General features: G+C 38.4%; 1 protein-coding gene across 2 annotated transcripts; it reads left to right on the plus strand.

Annotated features, from left to right (window-relative positions):
- The first annotated feature begins 237 nt into the window (after positions 1–237).
- On the plus strand, positions 238–18,096 carry LOC146001252 (uncharacterized). Of its 2 annotated transcripts, none has more exons than XM_083138556.1 (2): positions 238–329; positions 16,828–18,096. In XM_083138556.1, exon 2 carries the CDS (start codon positions 16,942–16,944, stop codon positions 17,788–17,790), a length of 849 nt encoding a protein of 282 aa, XP_082994682.1. In that variant the 5' UTR covers positions 238–329; positions 16,828–16,941; the 3' UTR covers positions 17,791–18,096. The 2 variants fall into 2 exon arrangements, with proteins under 2 accessions (XP_082994682.1, XP_082994681.1); XM_083138555.1 differs by lacking the exon at positions 238–329 and adding an exon at positions 8,031–8,216.
- Positions 18,097–21,702: the final 3,606 nt, after the last annotated feature.

A 21,702-nucleotide genomic window follows, 5' to 3' on the forward strand; every position in this document is an offset into this window, starting at 1 on the left:
ACCAGGACTCATTTGGTCAGTGTGTTTCATTCATTGATAATGACTTTGACGTATTAAGGGTGTCTCTTAACGCTTGACAACATGACAGATAAGGAGAAGAGTGGGAGTGAGGTATGCTTTGCATTTATTCATTTGTTTACATTCCAATGTCTGATGGGTGATAAGGAAGGGCTGAGTTACGTAGAAGCTAGCTTCTTGCTATTGCCTTCTTTTTTCCAATTGGCGCTTGAACGTCTTGCTCAATCGGTCTGGTAGTGCCGACCGAATAGGTTGCTAGTGTGATGTTGTAGTTACTGTCAACATCAAGAGATTCACACGCTGGGTTTCCGGTGAGTTTACACTTGCTGATTCGGTCTCGATAATCTTATCTGTTTATAAAGTAGCCATTTCTTTTCTGCGCTTGTTTTTAATTGTCATTTTTTGGCGCCAAATCTTGTAAGTGTCAGTCTTTCGGGTAGATTTGCAGGTTTTGTCCTTGTTTCTGCGTCATGATTGGTTCCTTGGAGATGGGCGCCATGTGTGTTCCGAAGGGGGCGAGAGGGGATGAAGCCCATTTCAAAGTAAATCTAAAATTTAATATTTCACACAGATAATTTCATTCCAGTGACAGTAATTTGGGCAGAGCATTCGGACAATAGCTAAGAATTTGGCAACTATGCTCACTTTGGTTTTGTCTTATTCGCTTTGCTTTCCATTACTGTAGAATGTACTTTATCGTATCGTACCTTATATGTTTTTTTTCTTAATAATAGACATTGGTTCAGTCCTTGTAATTGAATGTCAAAATAATAAATTATTAATAGTCAAAATAATTTAATTTAATTACATGTCAAGGGTAAGGCGAAATTTTAAAATATTAGTATTATTTCTTAGTATTATAATTTGATTAGATTTATCCCCGTGAAGTTTGTCCCCCCCCCTCCCTTAGGAGGGCATTGGCTGGACTCAACACTGATTGTAACGAACTAATAAGACTGGTACAAGTCATCGCAGAAAAATTGAGGCAGTGTTTTCTTTGGGCCACCTACCTTGCTTATGGCCGTGGGAAAAATCTCAGACACCTCTTCTTTGGCGTTATCAATGGACCAGAGCAGGGGTTTCTCCACAATTTTCAATTAAGGGGAGGTGATGCAAGGACAACCAGTGGCGGATTAACAACAATCATTGTGGGAGGGGTATTAATTTTAGATGTCGAGATCAAGGGAAGAGGGGATCGTCATTGACTATTGTTTAAACTATCAAAGATGCCGATCATTTTATCTTGTGTCTTATATGGTAACTGCTTTTTACTATATATATTTCCATTCTCCGTTATTGCAGCATGTATTTTAACGAATTTAATTAAAAGTAATAATTTTAGCACTTTACGGCAACGGTAGATAATATTGAAAATAAGCATTATTTACTCGTTATTTAAAAACACTAAGATTGCTGACCAAGGCAGTTTGTTAAGATATAAAAACACTTAACTTGTAAGGTTTAGTTCTTCGTCTGAGGAAGAGCCTGATACAGGGTTGAAACGTTACATGTTAAGTGTTTTTATATCTTAATAAACGTGTTGGTCAATCTTAGTGTTTTTAATATGGAAACAAGGCTTAATTATATTACAATTCGTTATTTAATAATTAAATGTGGCCACATATATTTTTATTAACTCGATGGCATAACCGCATGGAATAGCTGTGAAACAATTTCTTGTCCTAGTTGCAGTTAGTATGCTACATTTTTCCTATTTTAGTTTTCTATTTTCTTTTTTTTCCCCATAGTATAGTAAGTATATTATGTTCAATATAATTAAGAGATGTATCCTGTACTGAACTAATAATAATATTTAAATAACTCTCTGGTTGACGCAATATGTTCAATTGCAAATACGGTTCAAAACAGAAATATTGTGAATGCTGGAGGGGGAAACACTGATTATTCAACACCAGCTGCAATGCAACTTTCCTGCATTCCGAACCGTTGCGATGACGTCATTACTGAGCGATCCAAGACAATTACTTGTTTGTGTATTTATTCCCTGCCTTATGGGAAAAGTGTGACGTCATTCTGGTGACGAGAAGTTAGCAAAACATTTCCGTTATTCAGTGTGTAGGGGTGGGGAGGGTTCTCAGTGACAGGGTCGTCGCCACTGGGTGGGCTCTAGCACACCTTAAAATATAATGAATACATGATATATATTATTTAGATAACGCAAAGTAACAAGCTAGTAAATAATTATAGTATAAAGCACACAAAGCGGCCTTAACAATTGACTAACATAATTCAGTTTCCCTTCAAAAGTGAAGAACGTTTCTAGATTCTCCATTAGGTTGGTTTATATTAAACTTATAACACATGTAAAAACTATGAGTAAACCTACAAAAATAGGAAGAAAAAAAATATTGAATAAATTTGTTCAAAATGGTTATTCCAGAATTCTTTTTAGTATTCCGGTAACTGTGACTAAATTAGTTTTGGTAAATTTTTTTTTTTAATGTTATCAGTTGAATATAATTTTTCCATTATTACGTTTACAAGCTTATTTCGCTTTGTTTTTATATTTTTTTTACGAAATACAGGAAATTTATATGCCGAATTTTTAACACGACTAAAAATTGCATACAAAATATTTGTAATAATTGCATTATAAGTATAAATTTGAGTCATGAACAAGAATGCTCCAGTAGAGCACAGCGTTCAACGCTCCACCTTGAAAAATTCCCAGCCATGACCACCGAACCAGAGCCCACCTAAAATATATTTTATCCGCCCTTGAGTCCTCCCCAAGAAAAAAATTCTGGCGACGCCACTGCTCGGTGACCGTTTTTAAAGCGTCGGGGTATTATGTTCAGGGTGATTATAAATTCTCGATCCATTATAGTGGAATTTTGAATGAGAATTGTTTTTGCCTAATGGTCATGGAACCTGTATTGCAGTTCATTATAATTCAACTTCAACGTGTTTCGAGGCTCGGAGGAAAAGAAAAAAAAGAGAACCATGATGCAGCATATCTGCTGTGGTGATGCTATTAACCGCAGTCTGAATTTTATTTTCCAGCGTCCAGTCCAGGAAATATCCATATTCCCCAATACACTCCATTTGATAGGACCTTGTGGATCTGGTGCTTTGATTTTTGTTATTTAGCGTCACCTTCTGTCACTTTTAGCTAATCGTGAAGATGAGGAAGGGAGATGATAGGATTAAATTGATGAAGGGACACTCATGCCCAGGGAGCACTGATTGCCAGACATGTTTACATGTAGCACCGGCGTCTCGGGGGGGGGGGGGGCACGATGGTACGGCCGTACCCCTTGTTGTTTCACGGACGCCGGGCGACATGAAGACAGAACGTGGCCGGATTTTATTTATTGAATGCATCCCTTGGGGTAAACTTGTTCTTGTTCTTGCGCATATTTGTTGCTATTCAACTTCCACGTTGCAAAGTTACGACCAGGGCCGGCGCTAGTCATTTTGCCGCCCTGGGCGGTGTTGCCAGATATCGTTCCATTTGGACCCCCCCCCTTCTCCCCGTCATTACGCAGCAACAGTATATTGAAAATCAATATATTCCTAAGTAAAACATCAAACTATAGAATAAATAATGAGACTTGTTACGCTATTTCAATACTATTAAACACAAAAGGATATATCGCTCGAGCACAGATAAACTTTAAAAAATGCGACGCTAATTTTATATTATTATTATATTTGATGAAAACACTCTCTTCCTCTCTCTTAAATGTAACAAGTATTAGAAAAGTTGTAGGTCTGTGATAGATGATTGGATTTCTAAAATGTAATATTCCCAGATCTCTCGCGTGGGTGATCTAATGTCTGAATTCTTTCCTGCGTTGTTCCCGCATAAAGCGGCTCTGGGGTTCACCCATCCTCAAATTAATAGGTACCTGGGGACAACCCTGTGAGGTAAAGGCGTCCGGAGAATGGTGTTGATCACATCACCTCCAAAATGGCCGACATCGAGATTGTGTGTGGCCCTACCCCCCACATCCCCTAAATGTGCCTTCATGAAATGGTTCTATATGCACAGGGAACTTTACCTTTACCTTTGCATGTAATATTCTATTTCGTATAATGCTATCTTGCATAAAATGGAAACAAGCATGTTCTTTCATACATGGTTGACGGAAGATTTATTTTTAACCTAAATTTAAAAAAAAAACACTTTGTTCACCACTTGCCACGGTTAACGACAAAGTAAATAAATTCGGAGTTCTACACTCACATTAGGTGCAAAATCATGACTATCAGTTTAAGGTCTCCTTAGGTGTAATTGTTTTATTATAGCCGAAAGCAATTTTAGTTCTTTTAATTCAGTAGCCTTCACGTGTTAACATTACAGCAAGTTTTCTACTTTCAGACTAAAGATCAGATGGCATGTGTTTATGCTTACTAATATCATAAAAATAAATCGAAAAATTCACTATGATGTTTAAGCTGCTCAAATCTTTCTCTTAGAGCTAAAATAATCGTCTAGGACCTGGTAATAAAAACAACTTTGTATCGCTTTAATGGATCTTCAACAGTTTCATCATACTGAAACTGCTTCTTCTTTCGATTTCGACCCTCTACAGTGTTGCCTATCTGTGGTTCATCTATACCTAAATTCGATGCCAATTCTTTCTCATCAACCGAAACTCACAGGTCGCCGCCCCCGACGCCTCCACGAGTGGCCAAGTGGCGTCTAAAAAACTTTGAAATTTTTCATCACTCCTGCTTTTTTCAAAACACTGGTATGTTTGCAAGAAATCATCTAACACATCGTAGATTAATGTTTTGAAGGCATTTGCTCATTACATAAAAAAATGTCATACCAGATAACTAGGGAGCAAAGGAATGTAAAGCCAGGCAACTCGTTTTCAATACACTGAGCCTCATGTGCGACCATTTGGACAGTTTTATTGTCGTCAATTATTTGAAGGAGCGTATCATAGACCTCTCCCATTTGATATCTCAACGGAGTTAAGGCATCGAATTTGCTTTCCCACCTTATGGCACTCAGAGGTTTTAAAGTGAGACTACTGATATGTTCCTTCCAAACGATGGGTTGGTATATATTAACTTCCAAGTTATATAGTTTCAAGTTTTCAATAGGCTTAGTTTTTTTTTTTTCTTCCTCTTCAAAATTTGCAGCTCTGGGTGGTGTCATGGTTCGCCCAAACCCCCCCCTACCGCCGGCCCTAGTTCCGACTGAAACATTTTGGAGATATGTAAGAGGAAAAAAATGCAAAAACATCGTTCCTTTTGTTTGCTGCTTCAATCAACTGTCAACAATCGCGCGGAACCTGTCCTCTAACGTCAACAATCCCTTATAAGATCCATTCTCACTTTTACGAATTAAATTGTCGGTGTTTCTTTTTCCGTTCTCTGCCTCAGAACGCGGCAGGCTGCTGTTCGAAAGGACTACTTGACGTTTTGAACATTTTAATAATCTGCAACAATAAGCGGAATGATAAACATTTTTTAAAATAATAATAGTTCGTAGTATTGCTTCCCTTCGGATGCTCAGTTGTGCTCTGGTAGTAAGTGAATCGCAAAATCGTGTAAAAATAATTGTAACTTCAAAGTTAATAATATACACATTCAGTTTATTCATTAAATTGAATGTATTTTATTGATCTACAGTGGCTAACACTATAGACTGACAAGTTAAGTCCTGATATGCGCAGATCGCTGCGGAGCACTTCCTATTACGTCATCCTCCCCACCACTCTTCTACGTACTGGTCTGGCCTTGAGACTACGAGTGGTGCCAACTCAGCAAAATTAAGCTAAAGCAAATATGACAAACTATTTTTTCTGTGTAGATTTTCGGTGCCGGCTCATATCAGTTTATCAGTGGTTCATTTGATTTAATGAATTTTAGTATCTTGTGATGGCGCCCTAGGTTCAGTTTCCCATGGAAACACGAACAAACATGAACGAAATTTTAGTTGGTCTATCTGAACATAAACTAAGACTCAGACAAATTTTTGAATGTGTTCACAAGTGTAGATGAATATATGTAGTAATTTCTGATGACTAGACCTCGGATTTTTAGGTTCCTAAAATAGGCTAAAAAATCCTAAAATGGGGTTCTAAAAATCCTAAAATAGGTTCTCAAAATCTTAAATTAGGCTCGAAAAGTCTTGAAGTAAGTTCCAAAAAACTTAAAGCCATTCAAAATTACTGAAAAATATTGATTAGGTAAAGTGTCTCTCAAAAGTTTTAGGTCTCAACAGGTTTTCCGTTTTCGCATCCAATGAAAATGAGCACAGCAAAGAAAAAACTGCCAGTTAAATGTCTGATTTCTGCGCAGTTTTCTGAAGCTAGGACCATTCCCTTATTGGTGGAGTGTTTCAGATCTTCAGCGACAGTTGTTCTTTACCCAACAGTAAAGTCAATCATTAGGAGGGTCACTATTTATATTTTGAGCCTAACAATGAAAAAACAGGAATTTGGCATTGAAAACTGCTTTATTGTTTTTCGAAGTATTCTCCTTTATGGTCAATACACTTTTGCATTCGTTTCAACCATTTGTCAAAGCAGTTTTTCCAATCTTCTTGAGACACCTCCATAATATGGTTTTTGAACGCATCAACGGCGTCTTCCGCCGACGAAAATCGTTGTCCACGCAATTTATTCTTGACATTCATTTGAAGTACGTTATGGTCAATAATGCCAGACGATTCAGTGAAAACGTCAAATCGCGCCTAACTTCAATCAGTGTTGCCAAGGCTCAAAATATAAATAGTTGCCCTCGTAGATCATGTTTGTGCATGCCAATTTCGACAGCCAGCGAGAAGAAGTTTCTCGAAGTTGACTTTGGTGAAATCAAAAATAAGAACCACCATGACACAAGATCGACTCGAGGAATTATTGATGATGTTTGTTGAACAAAACTTGTGTAGAAATGTTAATATTTCACATTGCATTGATAGATTCAGAACGTACGGCCCTCGTAGGCTTCTTTTGTAAACTCAACTGTTAACCTTGGTATTTGTAACATGCACAGACATTTCAGTACAAATAGAGGAAAATTAAATTAACCTTACGGGTAAGGTGGATGGTAATATTTTGGAAAGGAGGACAGAAATCAATGATCGATCATAAGTTAACTTTCGTCTTTCGGAACACACATTGAAAAAATATTGTACGTATTACCTCGTATCATGTACTAGGTTTTATTATAACAAATACAAAAGACATTAACAATATAGAGGCTTTAATTATATTATTTAATAATTAAATGCTAATAGTTTCGTTAGAAGCATATAGAAATATGCCTGTATAATATGGGATCCTTTTTTGTTGTATATTCCAAAAAGTTCTTACATTAATTATACTGTATTATTAAACAAAAAAGTCGTCATACAGATACTACATATAAAATTGCTAGAAAAAAAATTAGTATGAGGGGGGCGCTGTTTTGCTTATCGTACCCCTTGTTCACGAATCCTGAAACCGCCAGTGACATGTAGTGACTTTCAATTGCAAATAGGCAATGTAAGTAAAAACTTATTTCACTCATGGGTATCCCAAGAGGGGGACACGGAAATTACATGGATTTAAGTTGACGCAATTTGGTTTCTTTTCCGTTAAAATGGGTTCAAAATGGTATTTACATGATCATTTTTATGATTTCCAAGCTTCGACATATGCTCCGTGGTTTCGAGGTGTAGGCTAAAAACTGCTTGGTTTGCGAATTTTGACACCCTGTATTGTGCTTGTGCATGCACATTGTTTACAGTATTTTTGGGAGCAATGGCGGCACGTCGAGAAATAAAGCTGCTTCTTAGATTTATTTATCTTTGTTAAGTATTTTATGGATTGTTGTGATTTCTTTCAAGCGTTGTTTACTCCTTTTTGTTTATTGTATTGGTGTTTTGTCAGCTTGTGTGAATCGAGCCAGGTTGGTCAGACCATTGTCGAATTTCTTTCGTCATCCTCAGCTTTCTTCTGTGAGTGTCACATTACGTGACGTTTTTGCTGTTGCCAATGAACGCGCTTCTACAGTTTACTACATCGCCATTCGAAATTGACCTTGGATTTTCGAATTTTGAATTCGGCAGGCACTCGGCCCAAATTGTATTTTTTAAGCCTTTGGGAAAGTTTTGTTTATGCACGAGCTTTTTTTATTATTTTAGAAAAATAATGTAACGCCGAAGAAAATTGAGTTGTTTTTGAGTGCGCGAAGTAATGTTAGTTAAGGCTGTTATTTGACTGCGAAATACGGTGAGTTTTTGAGACTGGACTTCTAGTTTCTGTTAGTAATGTTTTTTTTTGTTTCCTAATACAGAAGGAATGTTAGCGATGAATGTGCAATTATTTCTGTTATTTGTACGGAATCCTTTCCAAGAGGATAAATGAAGACGTGGTACTGTGTATTCTTGTTCTTCGCAATTGCGAACAGTGTCATGTTTGACGTTTGAGCCCGCGTTGTAGTTTGTTGACATTTTTCTTAACGCAACGTGAGCGTCAAGCCCCTCTGTGGCCAAGCAGGTTAGTTGAATTATTATATTCCACTGTGAAGGTCATTCTTTCTTCTGAAGGACGAGGTATTTCGTTATTCATTGTATTCTGTAAGAATGCATGATATTCCAGATTCGTGAGTACAATATATGCTAATGTAATGAATGAAATTCTCACCCTTTTCTGGGGGAAATATCAACCAACATTGTTTCCTGGAGTTGTAGTGCAAGTTGGGCGCTCAGAGATTGCTTGTTATTACGTCATAACTTCCAATTACCATACCAATTGACGATTAAAAAGGAGGTGTTTATTGTTGTTGATTCAATTCTTAGAACGCTGTTTCTTCCACTACCCTTCCTAGGATCATTCCGGCGTTCTTAATGGAAATGACAATATACATTGTATTTTTTTAAAAAAACGCATTGTTGAAGTCACTGCACGGTTGTTTAGAAATCCGCGCCTTGCTGGGCAGAAGATCGTTTTTAGATTCGTTTCAAACTAAATAAAGTCAGTTATACTAAGCTGAGGACTTGCTTTCTGACTTGGCTCTAGTTAGAATCTAATCTAGGATGAATTTGTTTGTTCATGGACAGGTTACTGAAACTAGTATTACCAGTGGCGAAGCGTGACATTTTTACGAAGTCACCGCAAGACTTGCCAAACGTCAGGGTCAATCTTTCAACCGTGGAGGGGGAGGGGGGGATTTCTACATTGATAATGATGATAACAAGTGTTCGTACAGACGTGTGAAGTAGAGATAGCCAAATTCATTTTCTTCTACGTTGTATATGATCGTAAAATAAGGAAGACTAAACTTCCTTAAATTTTACCCGAAATATGGAAAAATTCTTAAACGTCTCTCTCCGAAATCCTGGTAGTAAAATTTCCGAATCGAGATTTTAAATTTTTCGGAATCTTGATGTTGTTGACCATCCCTGGTGTGAAAGTAAGATATGTTAGGAAAATGGTTCTGTCTAAGTAAGTATGTCTGTCACCTCGAGAACAAAAATCTTGATCAGTCTTGTCATTCGTAAGCATAGTAAACACAAAACAACATTGAAGTACTTCGTGTTTTGTAAAGTAGGAACACTATTTTCAGAAAACGATATCTGAACCGCAGGATCAAAAGAAAGAAAAAAATGAAAAAGATAAATACTGTGAAGGAAATACAATGGATCCAGAACTGCTTCCCCCCCCCCCCCCAGTTCTTTCTAGCACTAACCGTGGGGAAATTTATGCTTTTGCTTACTTATGACTTCACTGAAAGCCTGCCGTGTTTGTAAACAAGGGGGCTGAAAAAAGGCCTCTTATGACCAGACCTTCAAGAGCGGGGGAAAAGCGGTCGAAGGACCTTGGATTCGCAGACCTGCTGCGATGAGTTGGCCCGCCTGACACCATTGCACTCAACAGGATACGTAGCGGGACGGCTGGGCACGGGGGGTAGAACTGGGCTCTTTCGATTCGCTAAACTTAGCGAATCTCTTGCGTATTTCTAGCTGTTTCATGGCGTCGAGTGACTAATTTCGCTCAAATATGCGAGTATTCTGACATATTTTTTACTTCTTCTCTAAAATATTAAAAAAGCAATTTTTTTATTATTTTGCTTTGTCATCGACGCATCTCCCGATGACCGGACGTTTCGCCTCTGAGTATTACGCATGTAATTAGAACAAATACAAGTAGGCCTCCCCGATGACGTCGCCTTGTAATCAAGGGGTCCCAGATTCGATACCCCGAGGCATAGCGGTTCGGATACCACTGTGAACTGTAGGTCCTTTCCAGTTTTGACCTTCCGTGCATAAAGTGAATCTAGAACCAAAACCTCTTTCCAAATACACTGTAACAAGATGACTGTTAGAATGATGGTCTAAGGCTGTCTGTTTTCGTTAGCATCCAATTACCATTATCGTTTAAAAGTATTAACGGCCGTTACGTAGTTAGCCTAATTAATGTAATATTAATGATTCAGTTTTTAAAAATGTCATTTATGGTGCATGCAGAAGCAACTTGTTTTATAGTTATTACCCTCTTATTGTATGATAAAATTTTCAAATATAATAAAAAAGCTCGTGTGTTCCGTTTTTGTGAATTGACAGGTCAAACTAAAATGTTATGGTAACTTCTAACACCAGTGGCGGCAGTTAGGGGGGGCATTTGACCCCTCCCCCAGTTTTTGGAACCCAATCGCTGCCACTGCCTAACACTGTATATTAGATTAAGCAATAATTCCTCAGCTCAACAGGACGGTGTTGAATGTTAAAGGTTTTATTTGTTGTTTGCCTTTATTTTTTTTTAATGCCATTATATGCTTATGTACGAGTGTCTTATGTAAATCGTTGCTTATGGAGCTATGTCGCTGTTAAGCAGGGTTGTTTAAAGTCCTCTTTGCACACATACCAAGCTTATTTATATCGAGAGGTGTATTTATTTAGTGTATGTCTTTAGCTGTCTACCATCCAGTCTGCATAATCCACATTTATTATTACATTTATGTTTGGAGACAGGCATGATGAGAATTTTCGAAGAAGTTGTATATTTTTCCGCCTTTCCAGTGATTTTTAGAAAGAAATTCAAATCCAAAATGGAGGTATTCTGTACTCAGGCCCGTAGCCAGAATTTTATTGGGGAGGGGGCGTCGCCAGAAATATTTCTAGAGGGGGTCAGGCCATAGATGAAACTTGATTAGTACAAATAATAATGACAGTAATAATTATTGTTATTTTTTAATAACTATTATAAGTTATTAAAAATATACCAATTTCAATCCAAATTTATTGTTATTATTACTTATATGGAGAGACTTTGCTACTCGATCCACCATATTAGTGAATATCTAACATAATTGTTTGTCCATTATTTTTCTTATATTTTGTACACTTATTGTACTGAAAATCATAGTAATTGTATTTTTTTATTAATTTTTACACATTTTTTACACTTAGTGCTAAATTGCACACATAAAGTTTATGCTCTGTGACCTCTCACAAAGAAAACTATAAGTTTTGGAAGCTGTGGATCCATTTATTCTTTGGATTAAATGATAGAATATAAAAATATAGCCTGGTTCCTCTATTATACACTAAACCTTTTTCCATGTAATGCACTTTTTACTGTGGTTATAATTTTATTTCTGTTATTAACAATAAAAATAACATTTAAATTAGATATTTGTAGAATTTCGGGGGCGCTTCAGCCCCTTAACCCTCCCCCTAGCTACGTGACTGTCTGTACTGTAGCAAATAGAGTTTGTTAAGTCAACAAATGATAACTAAAATAGTAGCTAATACAATGTTTCGGCTCGGAGATAGAGCTGATTGCGATCCACCTGTGACGCTTTTTTAACAAATGTTGCAAACTGTTGATGTAAATTCCTTCGGGGAACTGTTTTAGACGGGATACTGAATTTTTTTGTGATTACTTGGATTAGTTTGCAAGTCAACTTGTTTTATGCCAAACTTTATTTCGATAATTCCAATACATGGCTTCCGTCACTGAAAAATAAACACTGGTGTAAAAGTGATTCAAACTTCAGTGGTGTTAACACAGATGGTTATAATGAACAACACTTTACGCCTTGTAATCAAGGGGGCCCGGGTTCGGTACCCGGTGGAGGCACATTGGTTCCGACACCACTTTATAGGTGCAGTCCCACTGGCGTACGCAGAGGCGGATAGTGATGGGGCTGCAGCCCCCTCCTACCAAATTATTCAACTACTCTCTTGTATTATTTTATTGTGGTTTGCGGTTATTACAAGCATAAGAAAACAGTTTTCGTTGTGACGTTTCAGGAGAACACACGCTCCCTTCCTCAGACATGTATTTTGACTAAATATACAGTTATAACAATGGTTAGCAATTTTTTAAACTAAAATAATCCGTTATATAATGGACGTTGTCAATGTTACATTGTTGCAATATAGCAACCTAACTGAAAAGAAGCAATCTGTTTTATTTTTATTTCAGATAAAAAAATTTGATCACATTATTTTTTATTTAAAATTATGGATCCCAAATATCATCAGGTAATTGAAAGTCATCATTGTTTTCACAAAGTTTCTTGATGTTTTCTGTTACATTAAATTTTAAAGATGGTGGCTTACTCCATTTGTGAAAAAGAAAACTGCATACTGGATCTATGTTACCACTTTCATTATTTATTTATTCCAGTGTTCTTCTGCAATGAACGAAGCTTCCCAGACATTGAACTCTATGTTTTTCGTCAATAATTTTAAACCCTTCTCTTTTTAATCAAATGAAAGACTATTACTCTCTTGTAATTTATGAAGAAATCAAACTTTCATTTTCAGAACGAAAAATATTTTTAAGTCATTTTTAAATAATTTTAAGGTCATTCCATAGGTCCTTTTTTGACATTTTTTTAGGTCATCAACTTCCGACCACTAAAGTACGGACGCGATAAGAAGCGGCGTGCAATCAGAACGCAGAACGGTAGAACGTGACCAAATTCTGTCTCCTCGTTGGCTGCCATGTGGCTGGGGGGTTTCTACGTTGCCACGTTCGCACAAACACACGGACAGGCTAGTCAGCTGTTGGTAAGCTCGGGAAAAAAGCGTTACGCGAAATTAAGCACGTAACGTATCAGTATGCTAATATATGTTTTTTCCGTCGTAAAGTGATAATTTAACGAATCTAGAAGTTTGAATCTGAAGTTTCCTTTGTTGTGTTTTTATTATGGTACATTGCAAGCATCAGCTACCGGCATCTTTTTACTTACGTTGTATCGTATCACAATTACCAACAAAAGAAAATGCGTCCTGTGTTATTAACAACATTGTAGCAAATCGTTCTCCTTTGATTTCATGCCGCCTCTCTTTGCCTTCTTTATCACGCCGCGATTGTTGAAGCTTCAGAACTTACAAATGACATGTATTTCTTGAAAATTAGGGCAAATTACGTATAAACAAATTACGTACAACTTCGTTTCGTTAACACGCTTTTAAGTTATATTTTGAGGAACCTACAAAAATTCCTCTAAAACAGAATTTTACAGAACTGAGTTACTGTATTACGGAGAAGTATTTATCAAGAACAAATCAAATGTGTGTGAATTGATTGATTGAGTTGGTGTTTTAAAGTCCACTTTATGCACACTACGGCTAATCTGGAATGGACCTACAGTTGGAAGTGGGATCCGAACCACTATGTGCCTCGATAGGGTATCAAACCCAGTACAAGGCGACAACACTTACCCTACCACTGTACCATCGGGGAGGCACATGTGGGTGTGTGAAGTGAGATACTTTGGGAAACTATATGAGAATACAGGCTCTGGCAATACAGAGTTCAATAAATTACAACGAAACGCTTGGCAAATGCTCGATTTCCTTAACATTAATGATACATTTGGTACTTGTGTTATTAATGCTTTGAGATACCTGTATGTAAAAACATAAAAAATGAATGAAAGAACAGAAGTAGTAGTTAAAGAATCAGTTGTTTTTGCATACCGGCTACCATTCCAGTGGCGCTATCCCAAGATCATCTTCATTGTTGGTTGGTAAAGGAACATCTTCATCTGAACTACTACTGTCACTGCTGTCTTCCCGCCCAAGTGAAATTACAAAATCCTCCATTTCCTGCTCTTCAACTCCCTCCTTTTCCCATGCTTCGGAAATAATCTTTATTGTGTGTTCTATAGCCGAACGCCACCTATCTGCTGTCACATCCCCGATAGCCTGTTCTGTCAATTGCAAAATTTTAGACAGTGTAAAAGGTGGCAAAGTGTTTCTCTGTGCTACCAGCCCTTTGACCTGTGCCCAAATAAGTTAGAACAATGGAAGTGTCCCGTTGTTGACTGTTTAACCAGATGTTTAATCCTTCACGTGTTTCTGTGGGCTCGCGAAAATCCTGCAGTAGGTCAATCCGGCAACAGCGCGTCGCTACCAGAGTGGGTGGTTCCACGCCGCTTGCTAGCGCGTCCCGACTGTAGTTATCACTCTATGCACTCTTAATGGTATTTGTAGTGGGAGGGGAAATTCCCCGTATTTGATTACTGCCGCCATCCTGTTTCAGGGCCACTGGCATGCGGGGCTGCTGGGTCTAGAGCCCATCCCGGCATTTTGAGAAGGAAGAGCATAATTTTCCCATGGAAGCAATGAGGAACGCTGGATGTAATGTGGTAGATGTAAATCTTTCTTAAAATGACCCACGATTAGGAATTTTGTTTTAGAGCCTTGCGAAGGTTCGAATTGGTAATTGCGAGGAATCAGCGGTGGCTCAAGGGGTAGAGCCGCCGTGCCATGGCACTACCCTCAGAAGAAACGCATACCTCGCCAAGTATTGTTAAATGAATATTTTGATAGTTTACAGACAAGGAGATTCGAATCTTGCAATCGGTCAAGCTTACGTGACTACCGCCCCAACCTCCTCACTGCATCGCCAGCTGTTTCGTTCGTACCCTCGCGAGGCAACAGTCCGTGCCGCCCAAGATCTGGCCTAACCCATGGACCTAACCAAGTTGACACACGTGCAGAGGGTTGAAGAAGTCTCAGCGAGGGACATTTCCACCATGAGCCGAGAACAAAGTGGCAGCGGGTGGGGTTAGCCCATAAGAAACCGTGCCCGTCTTCGCCTGGCACGGCGAGGGAACTTTCGCAGTGTTGACACAGTTGCCACTTTCAGATAAAAGTCGCTAAATACGACTGATTTATAAGACCCGTTGGGGAAGGGAAGTAATTTCTGCCTAATTTTAAAGAAACGAGCCTAGTATTTTTCCAAAGTTAAATGAACATTTTTGATAATAGATAGATGTACCAAGAGAGCCATCCAGACTTTTTTAAAAATATAAAAGTAAAAAAATCCTATGATCATGCGAGTTTCCTTTGGCATTTCGACATTTTCTTTTCATAACAAAGATATTTTCGATTTCCAGATAGAATACGTGTGTATGGAGGAGGAGAAGGTGATAGGATTTGCTTTTCCTTTCCTCTTGTTATATATTCTTAGGGAAGTGTCCTGTAGTGTATAAAGATAGGTTAGTGAGTGAAGATGAATCGGATTAGTACGTAATTACTTAAACACACGTTGTTTTCCACGTTACCAAACGAGGATAAACATCTTGGCCAGTGGCGGAACCTCAAGGAGGGGGCGGGGGGGGGGGCATTGCGGAGTTTTTTTTTTTCGATTTCTTGATCACGCTGGCACTACCCATCATAGTTGCCGCCGGCCGCCACTGCGAGGAATATTTTGTTACGTATCTCACCGCAGCTATATAATATCGACATTTGCAATTCCAGACCTTCCAAAAAAAGAAGCATACGCTTGTGCCAGGGAGCGATTTGTAGAACGGAAACAACGATTACTAATCTCTAATAGTGTTAGTGACCCGGTTAATTTTGCGCTTGGTAAATGCATACTGAATCATCTGAAACTTCATGGATATGGTTTGGAACCAGTTGAATATGATAGAGCATTTGAAATTTCGTTCACAATTATACCCGTAATATGAATGACAGTTCTATAAACTTTTTCCCTCGGCGAGAGAGCATTTTGATTGGACGTCTCATAATCTCGCCACCCATGATTCTGAGTTCGAGCCCTGGCAGGACTAGGTGTCGCTTCATACAATTCAGCTTCATAGTCACGATTAGACTATAAATGCAGAAGGGAACGTAGATTGATAAAAAAATACAACATTCTCAGACGTGTTTATACGGGCATCTACGTAAATGTTAGGCGGGGAAGTACCGAGATGGCCGAGCCTCTGTGTTCTAGATTCTCAGGCCCTTTCGAGATTTTGATCTGAGCCTTTATCATGGATATATGAAATGTGTATATGTATATATATATATCTGATTATAGATTGGTCTATGTTTCTATGCAACTATGAGCCTGTGGCGAGTGGTTGCATAGCATATATATATACGTATATATTCAGGATAACATTTATGTTTTTGAGAGTTCGTTGCATCGAAGCGAGGCGTCAAAACAAAAAGAGGCCTTGTTGTTGACTGTCCATTTCAAGTTACCTTTAAAAATGTCGTTATTTTGGTACTGTAGAATCTTATTTCCATTATTTTTGTTTGTGTAGATTTTCTTGTGAAGCAGTGGCGGCGATTAGGGGGCGCGGGGCCTGATGGGCAGTTGCTCCCCTCACGTTTTGCCACTTTTGCCCCTCCACTATGCTAAACCTTATGTACCAAGGGAAAGTAAACTGTTCTTGCCCCCTAATTTTGGCACCTTGTCCCTGCAGTTTGTGAACCCAATCGCTGCCACTGTAGTGAAGTGTGTCTTTTCTTGTCGCGATTAGCCACATGTGGCAGAAAAGCGAAGTCGAATAAATTAAGTGAAAAATCTTGTCAAGCATGCACCACACACACACTGCTACTACATCGTTTCCTCTTGTTCTTTTCAGAATGTAAGTTGCCCTCGAGTCTTCCTGGCACAGAAGTACTGGGATCCGCCACCTCGATTCCGTCTCCGTGCTACACATCCCCGTTCAGAGCGTACGAACTCTCAGCGGTCGAGAATGTCTTCCACACCACGTCCAGGTCAGCAGAACACGCGAAGAACCTCCAGGAACAATGGAAGGGCGAGGGTCCTTCAGCAGAACTTTTTCATCAGCAGCGCACCTCTCCATCCGACCCCCCAGCCAAGAGGGTCGTGCAAGGCTCGAGCAGGACATGGCGACTGCTGGGTTCCCCGCCTACCGGCTCCCGGGATATTCCCGAGGAATTTCACCATGAGACCTGTGGTGGTCTCACCCGTACCACCCCCTCCCGTGCAGCCCCCTTTCTATCTGCAACTTCCACCAGCTGGGAATCCACCACCGCCACCAGTGATTGGCTTTGGACCTCAGAGCCTTCTTGCTGCAGCTTCTCAGATACAGTTTCCAGTTCCCGGTGCAGTGTACCCCAGTGAATGCCTCTGCTGTCCACGATCGCCTGTTCCGGTTCAGCAACCCTACCCAGGAGGGTTGTTGATGATCAGCTCAGCGCCGAACCAACCGATGGAACAGCAACCGGCTCTTCCCGCCTGTGAAGCTCTTTCGCCGGAAGTTCTTCAGCCTCCACCGATGTACCTGCAGGATGACCAACTCCAGGAGCCGTATCCGAAACCTTACCAACCCGTTCTCGTCTCTCTTCCGGTTGGATTTCGACCAGACGGCGCTTACGGTCTTCTTCACCCAAGCGTCTCTCCAGACGCCGTGGACAGGCATTCGACGTTTTATGTCAACCAGGGCCTGTTCCATCAAATCGCTATTCAGCAGGAGATGCTGTCCAGAAGCGAGATGAACACTCCATCGCCTCCAAGCTGCGACCTGATGTCCGAAGAACCACCTTATCATGAAGCATCGTCCGATGAAGCAGAGAGTTAGAGACGGTGTGACTGCAGTCAATCCTGGTGCTACTTTCTTCCGAGAGGGTGTACTTAAACGTGTGGTACCGTTTCCGGAATTGTCGCCACTCTTACGGTTGATCACCTGCTGTATACATGTCGCCGCTTGTATTATCTAGATTGTATCGGCACGTTCATGTACCACGTTTGAGTGCACATTTGTTTTGTCTGAAGTTTGTAATTAATTATGACAATTGACACCAAAGAATGGTATTGTGATAAGTTTTTCCAAAGAAACCTATCAGATTTGTATGTCTGTATCACTGCCAAAAAGTCAATAAATTATGAATATTTTAAACACTTGGATTTTCTCTTGTCCAATTATGAATTGTACTTGAAGTTGAAATATATATTGCTTGTAAATAGGATTTTTTTGAACTAATTTTGTCGACCTATGTATTCCTATGAAATGCCTGTGGAAGTAACATGCAGCACCTTTTTAACGCAATCTCATATCTTATCTATACAGATATTACATTTGTGACACAGTAGTTGATTATTAGTAATATTTGAATTTTTCAATGTGGTTATTAAACAAACGTGACAAAATGCACCATGCGTGTATTACTCTTAAATTACTCATATGTTGCTATTTCTTCTTCAGGAAGATGTTACACTTATTTGTCAAAGTGTGTTGGGACAATTAGACTGTATATATTCACGTAATTGTCATGAAGATTTTGCAATTTTTTGATCTTTCGTCTGATTTTGTATTCAATTTCGTAATCAGTATAGTTCATTTTCAAATGAAATCAGTTCAAGCTTCCTGAATTTTTTGTTTTCAATTTGGGTATATTAAAAGGGCTATTCTGTAATTATTTTCTTGAAAATATCCATAACAATTGAAAAGTAAATTAAAACTATTTTTACAAAAGTGGAACTGCTCTGCAAATTCCATTTAAAAAGAAAAATCTGTGTTGTTTAGACCCACTCAGTGGCGGCGATTTGAGGGGAGCAGTTGCCCCTCCACTTTTTGTTCCCGCAATGGCCTCTTAATATTAATATACTATAGTAAACTTTCCTTGCCCTCTCCGCAATTTTGGCTCCACATCGTCGCTACTGGACCCACAAATCTACCCTACTACACGCATGTAGGGTGAGAATTTTATAACTCCCAAATCAGAAATGTTCCTGCGCTCCATCTTATGAAGATTGATTTACAGAATTGTTAGCATATGAAAGGCAAAATTTGTTTTAAGTTCATTTAATGATCAGATAGGTTATATGGTAAAATGCATAGTTGTACCGGCTTCCCGCCAAAGCATGCAGTTTTAATGGTGATGCGCCAAATCAGGAGCTATGAGGAAATTTCCGAATTAAGGAACCACTGCCTCGGGGGGAGGGGATAATGACTGTTTTTTCTAGAGGTTCTTATCGTTACTGCACGTTACCCTGAAATACTACGTTGCAAAAGTACTGTGCTTTACGATGTAATAAACGGAGGGTTAGAATAAGTTATCCTAACACTGCGTTTCGAGAGAGTATCTTTCTCTCGACTTCAGCACTAGACAATGGATAAGGTCCAATTAACATTGAAACCATTGTTAGCAACATTCAGAGAATAAACAAAATTATGGGCCATATCAGTTTGGTTTTAGGATAAACAAGGGTTGTACTGATGCATTAGCAACATTAACATTGCATGTTAAAAATGCAATGTAGAAGAAACAATATACATTTGCTCACTTTATATATATACAAGGTGCATATGATAGCGTTCATCCTCATATATTAATTGATATGTTAAATCAGACAAATACTCCGAAAATAATTATGAAGATAATATGGAATTTGATGATAAATATGTAGGAAAATATTGTTTTGGTTTCAGGACACACTTAGTGGGCCCCATACCACTTCAAAAGGATTACCTCAGGGAAGCCCACTGAGTCCATTATTATTTAATATATATATGACAGGAATATTTCAATTTCATAATTCTACAATAAAAAATTTCCAGTATGCAGACGATTTGTGTATATTAGAATCATTTTGTAATCCATATGAAGGTATTCAGATAATAGAAAATCATTTTTATGATGTGAAATGTTGGTTGGAGGGAATGAACTTTATCATATCACAGAACAAGTCAGCAGCTGTATGTTTTGAAAAAAATGTGCAACATGCTAAACATTTTAGCAAATACTAATTGGGGTGCTCACCCAAGAATAATGCTGTTATTTTACAAAAACTGTTTTAGGCCTAAGCTAGAATACGGATGCAGCATATATGGAAATGCTACAGAAAGAATTCTATGCAAGATAGATAGTTTAGAAAGAAAAGTCTTGAGGAGATCATTGGGACTCATCAATTCAGCTCCCAATGTAGGAGTTTATTTAGAATCCATAGAGAAACCTTTTAAGTATAGATGCAAATGGATTACAAATAAATTTATCAAGAGCTGGGAAACACAAGAACACCCAGTAAATAAACTTATGCAAGACCAATGGATTTTATACCAAGAAAATAAAATAAAGGGACAATATTCAACTTTCCTACAATGTAAAATAGAATTTCAAGATTTATTTTCAACAATATTAACGCATAGCAAACATCCAATTTATAAAATTTCATATGACCAAATACCAGTAAGAAATCTTTCATTAACAAGTTATACAAATATTCAACAGAAGTAGGATGTGCTTTTATTGACTCTTCTAATGGAAATATTAAAAAGTTTAGACTACCGGGAGAGTGTTCTATTTTCTCGGCAGAAGCATATGGAATATGTCGTGCATTGATGTACATTCATAATATTCCAGAAAAAAGGATACTAATATTAATCAGTGACGTGCACTGAGGAGTAGCTAGTCTAGTAGAGATAGATCAATCAATCTCACGTCTCTAATTATTTCTAAATCACAATATTTATTGTCTTGAAGCCTCAGTTCATATGCAACAATTCTTTTCACGCGCTTCTCGTCCCTCGATGTGATCAGCTGGCAAGGCTGGATACCCTAGCTGGCTCTTCATCCGCCTTACCAGTTCCAGGTATAAACAACTGGCTGAAGAGAAAAGGAAGATTTCTGCCTGTACCTCCCTCGCCCCTCGCTCCAATGGTTGAAAGCCCGTGGTTTCAGGTCCTCCAGTCTATCTCGAATAGGACAGATAGGGGATTAGTTTCCCTTCGATTCCTTCGTAAATCCTCTAAAAAACTCAGGGGAATATTTTCTGCAGTACTTATTTTCTCTGTATTTACACAACTTTTTAAACGTTGTATGTACAATATGTATGTATAATATGGGATGTAGTTTTATTTGTATATGAATGGGAACGTACTTGTATTATGGGCAGACAAAAATGTTATGTTTCTTTTATCTTTTTTCAAATATGGAATATATAATGAAATAACAAATGTCTCGCTCTCGTTTTAGTAGAGTTTTATTTAAATATACTAATAATTTGGCATCCAATAAAAAAATGGGTTAGCTAAACAGTCATAAATACGGATGTATTAATTTGGGCAAGAAAACGCACGTTCTAATTGTTGTTGTTGGTTTGGTTTGGTTTATTTTACTTCACTTTTCTGCCACATTTGGTTATCGCGAAAATGAGGATGAGTGATGATATAACGAAATTGATGAGGGGACCTCACAATGAACAATTCAGGCCGGGATTCGAACCCGTGACGAGCGCGCATTCTTGTTCCTGTCTTGTACTCTGCAGTGAATAATGAAATAATTTGGAATGAAAAATGTATCCCAGAACTCAAAAAGCCAAATGAATATCATTCAAGAAAGTAGAAAAAAGTTACCTGTTTATCTCCTCTAATACACTGAATTCTTGCCATCTCCTATCGCTTTTTCTTGCTGTATAGATTTAATCGCGATAAGTAGCCAATGAGCTTATGGAAGTCACAAGGGACAATCATAAACAGAGAACTCTGGACTCC

This window comes from Lepisma saccharinum, chromosome 17 (assembly GCF_977018435.1).
Source record: "Lepisma saccharinum chromosome 17, izLepSacc3.1, whole genome shotgun sequence".
NCBI classification, from domain to species: domain Eukaryota; kingdom Metazoa; phylum Arthropoda; class Insecta; order Zygentoma; family Lepismatidae; genus Lepisma; species Lepisma saccharinum.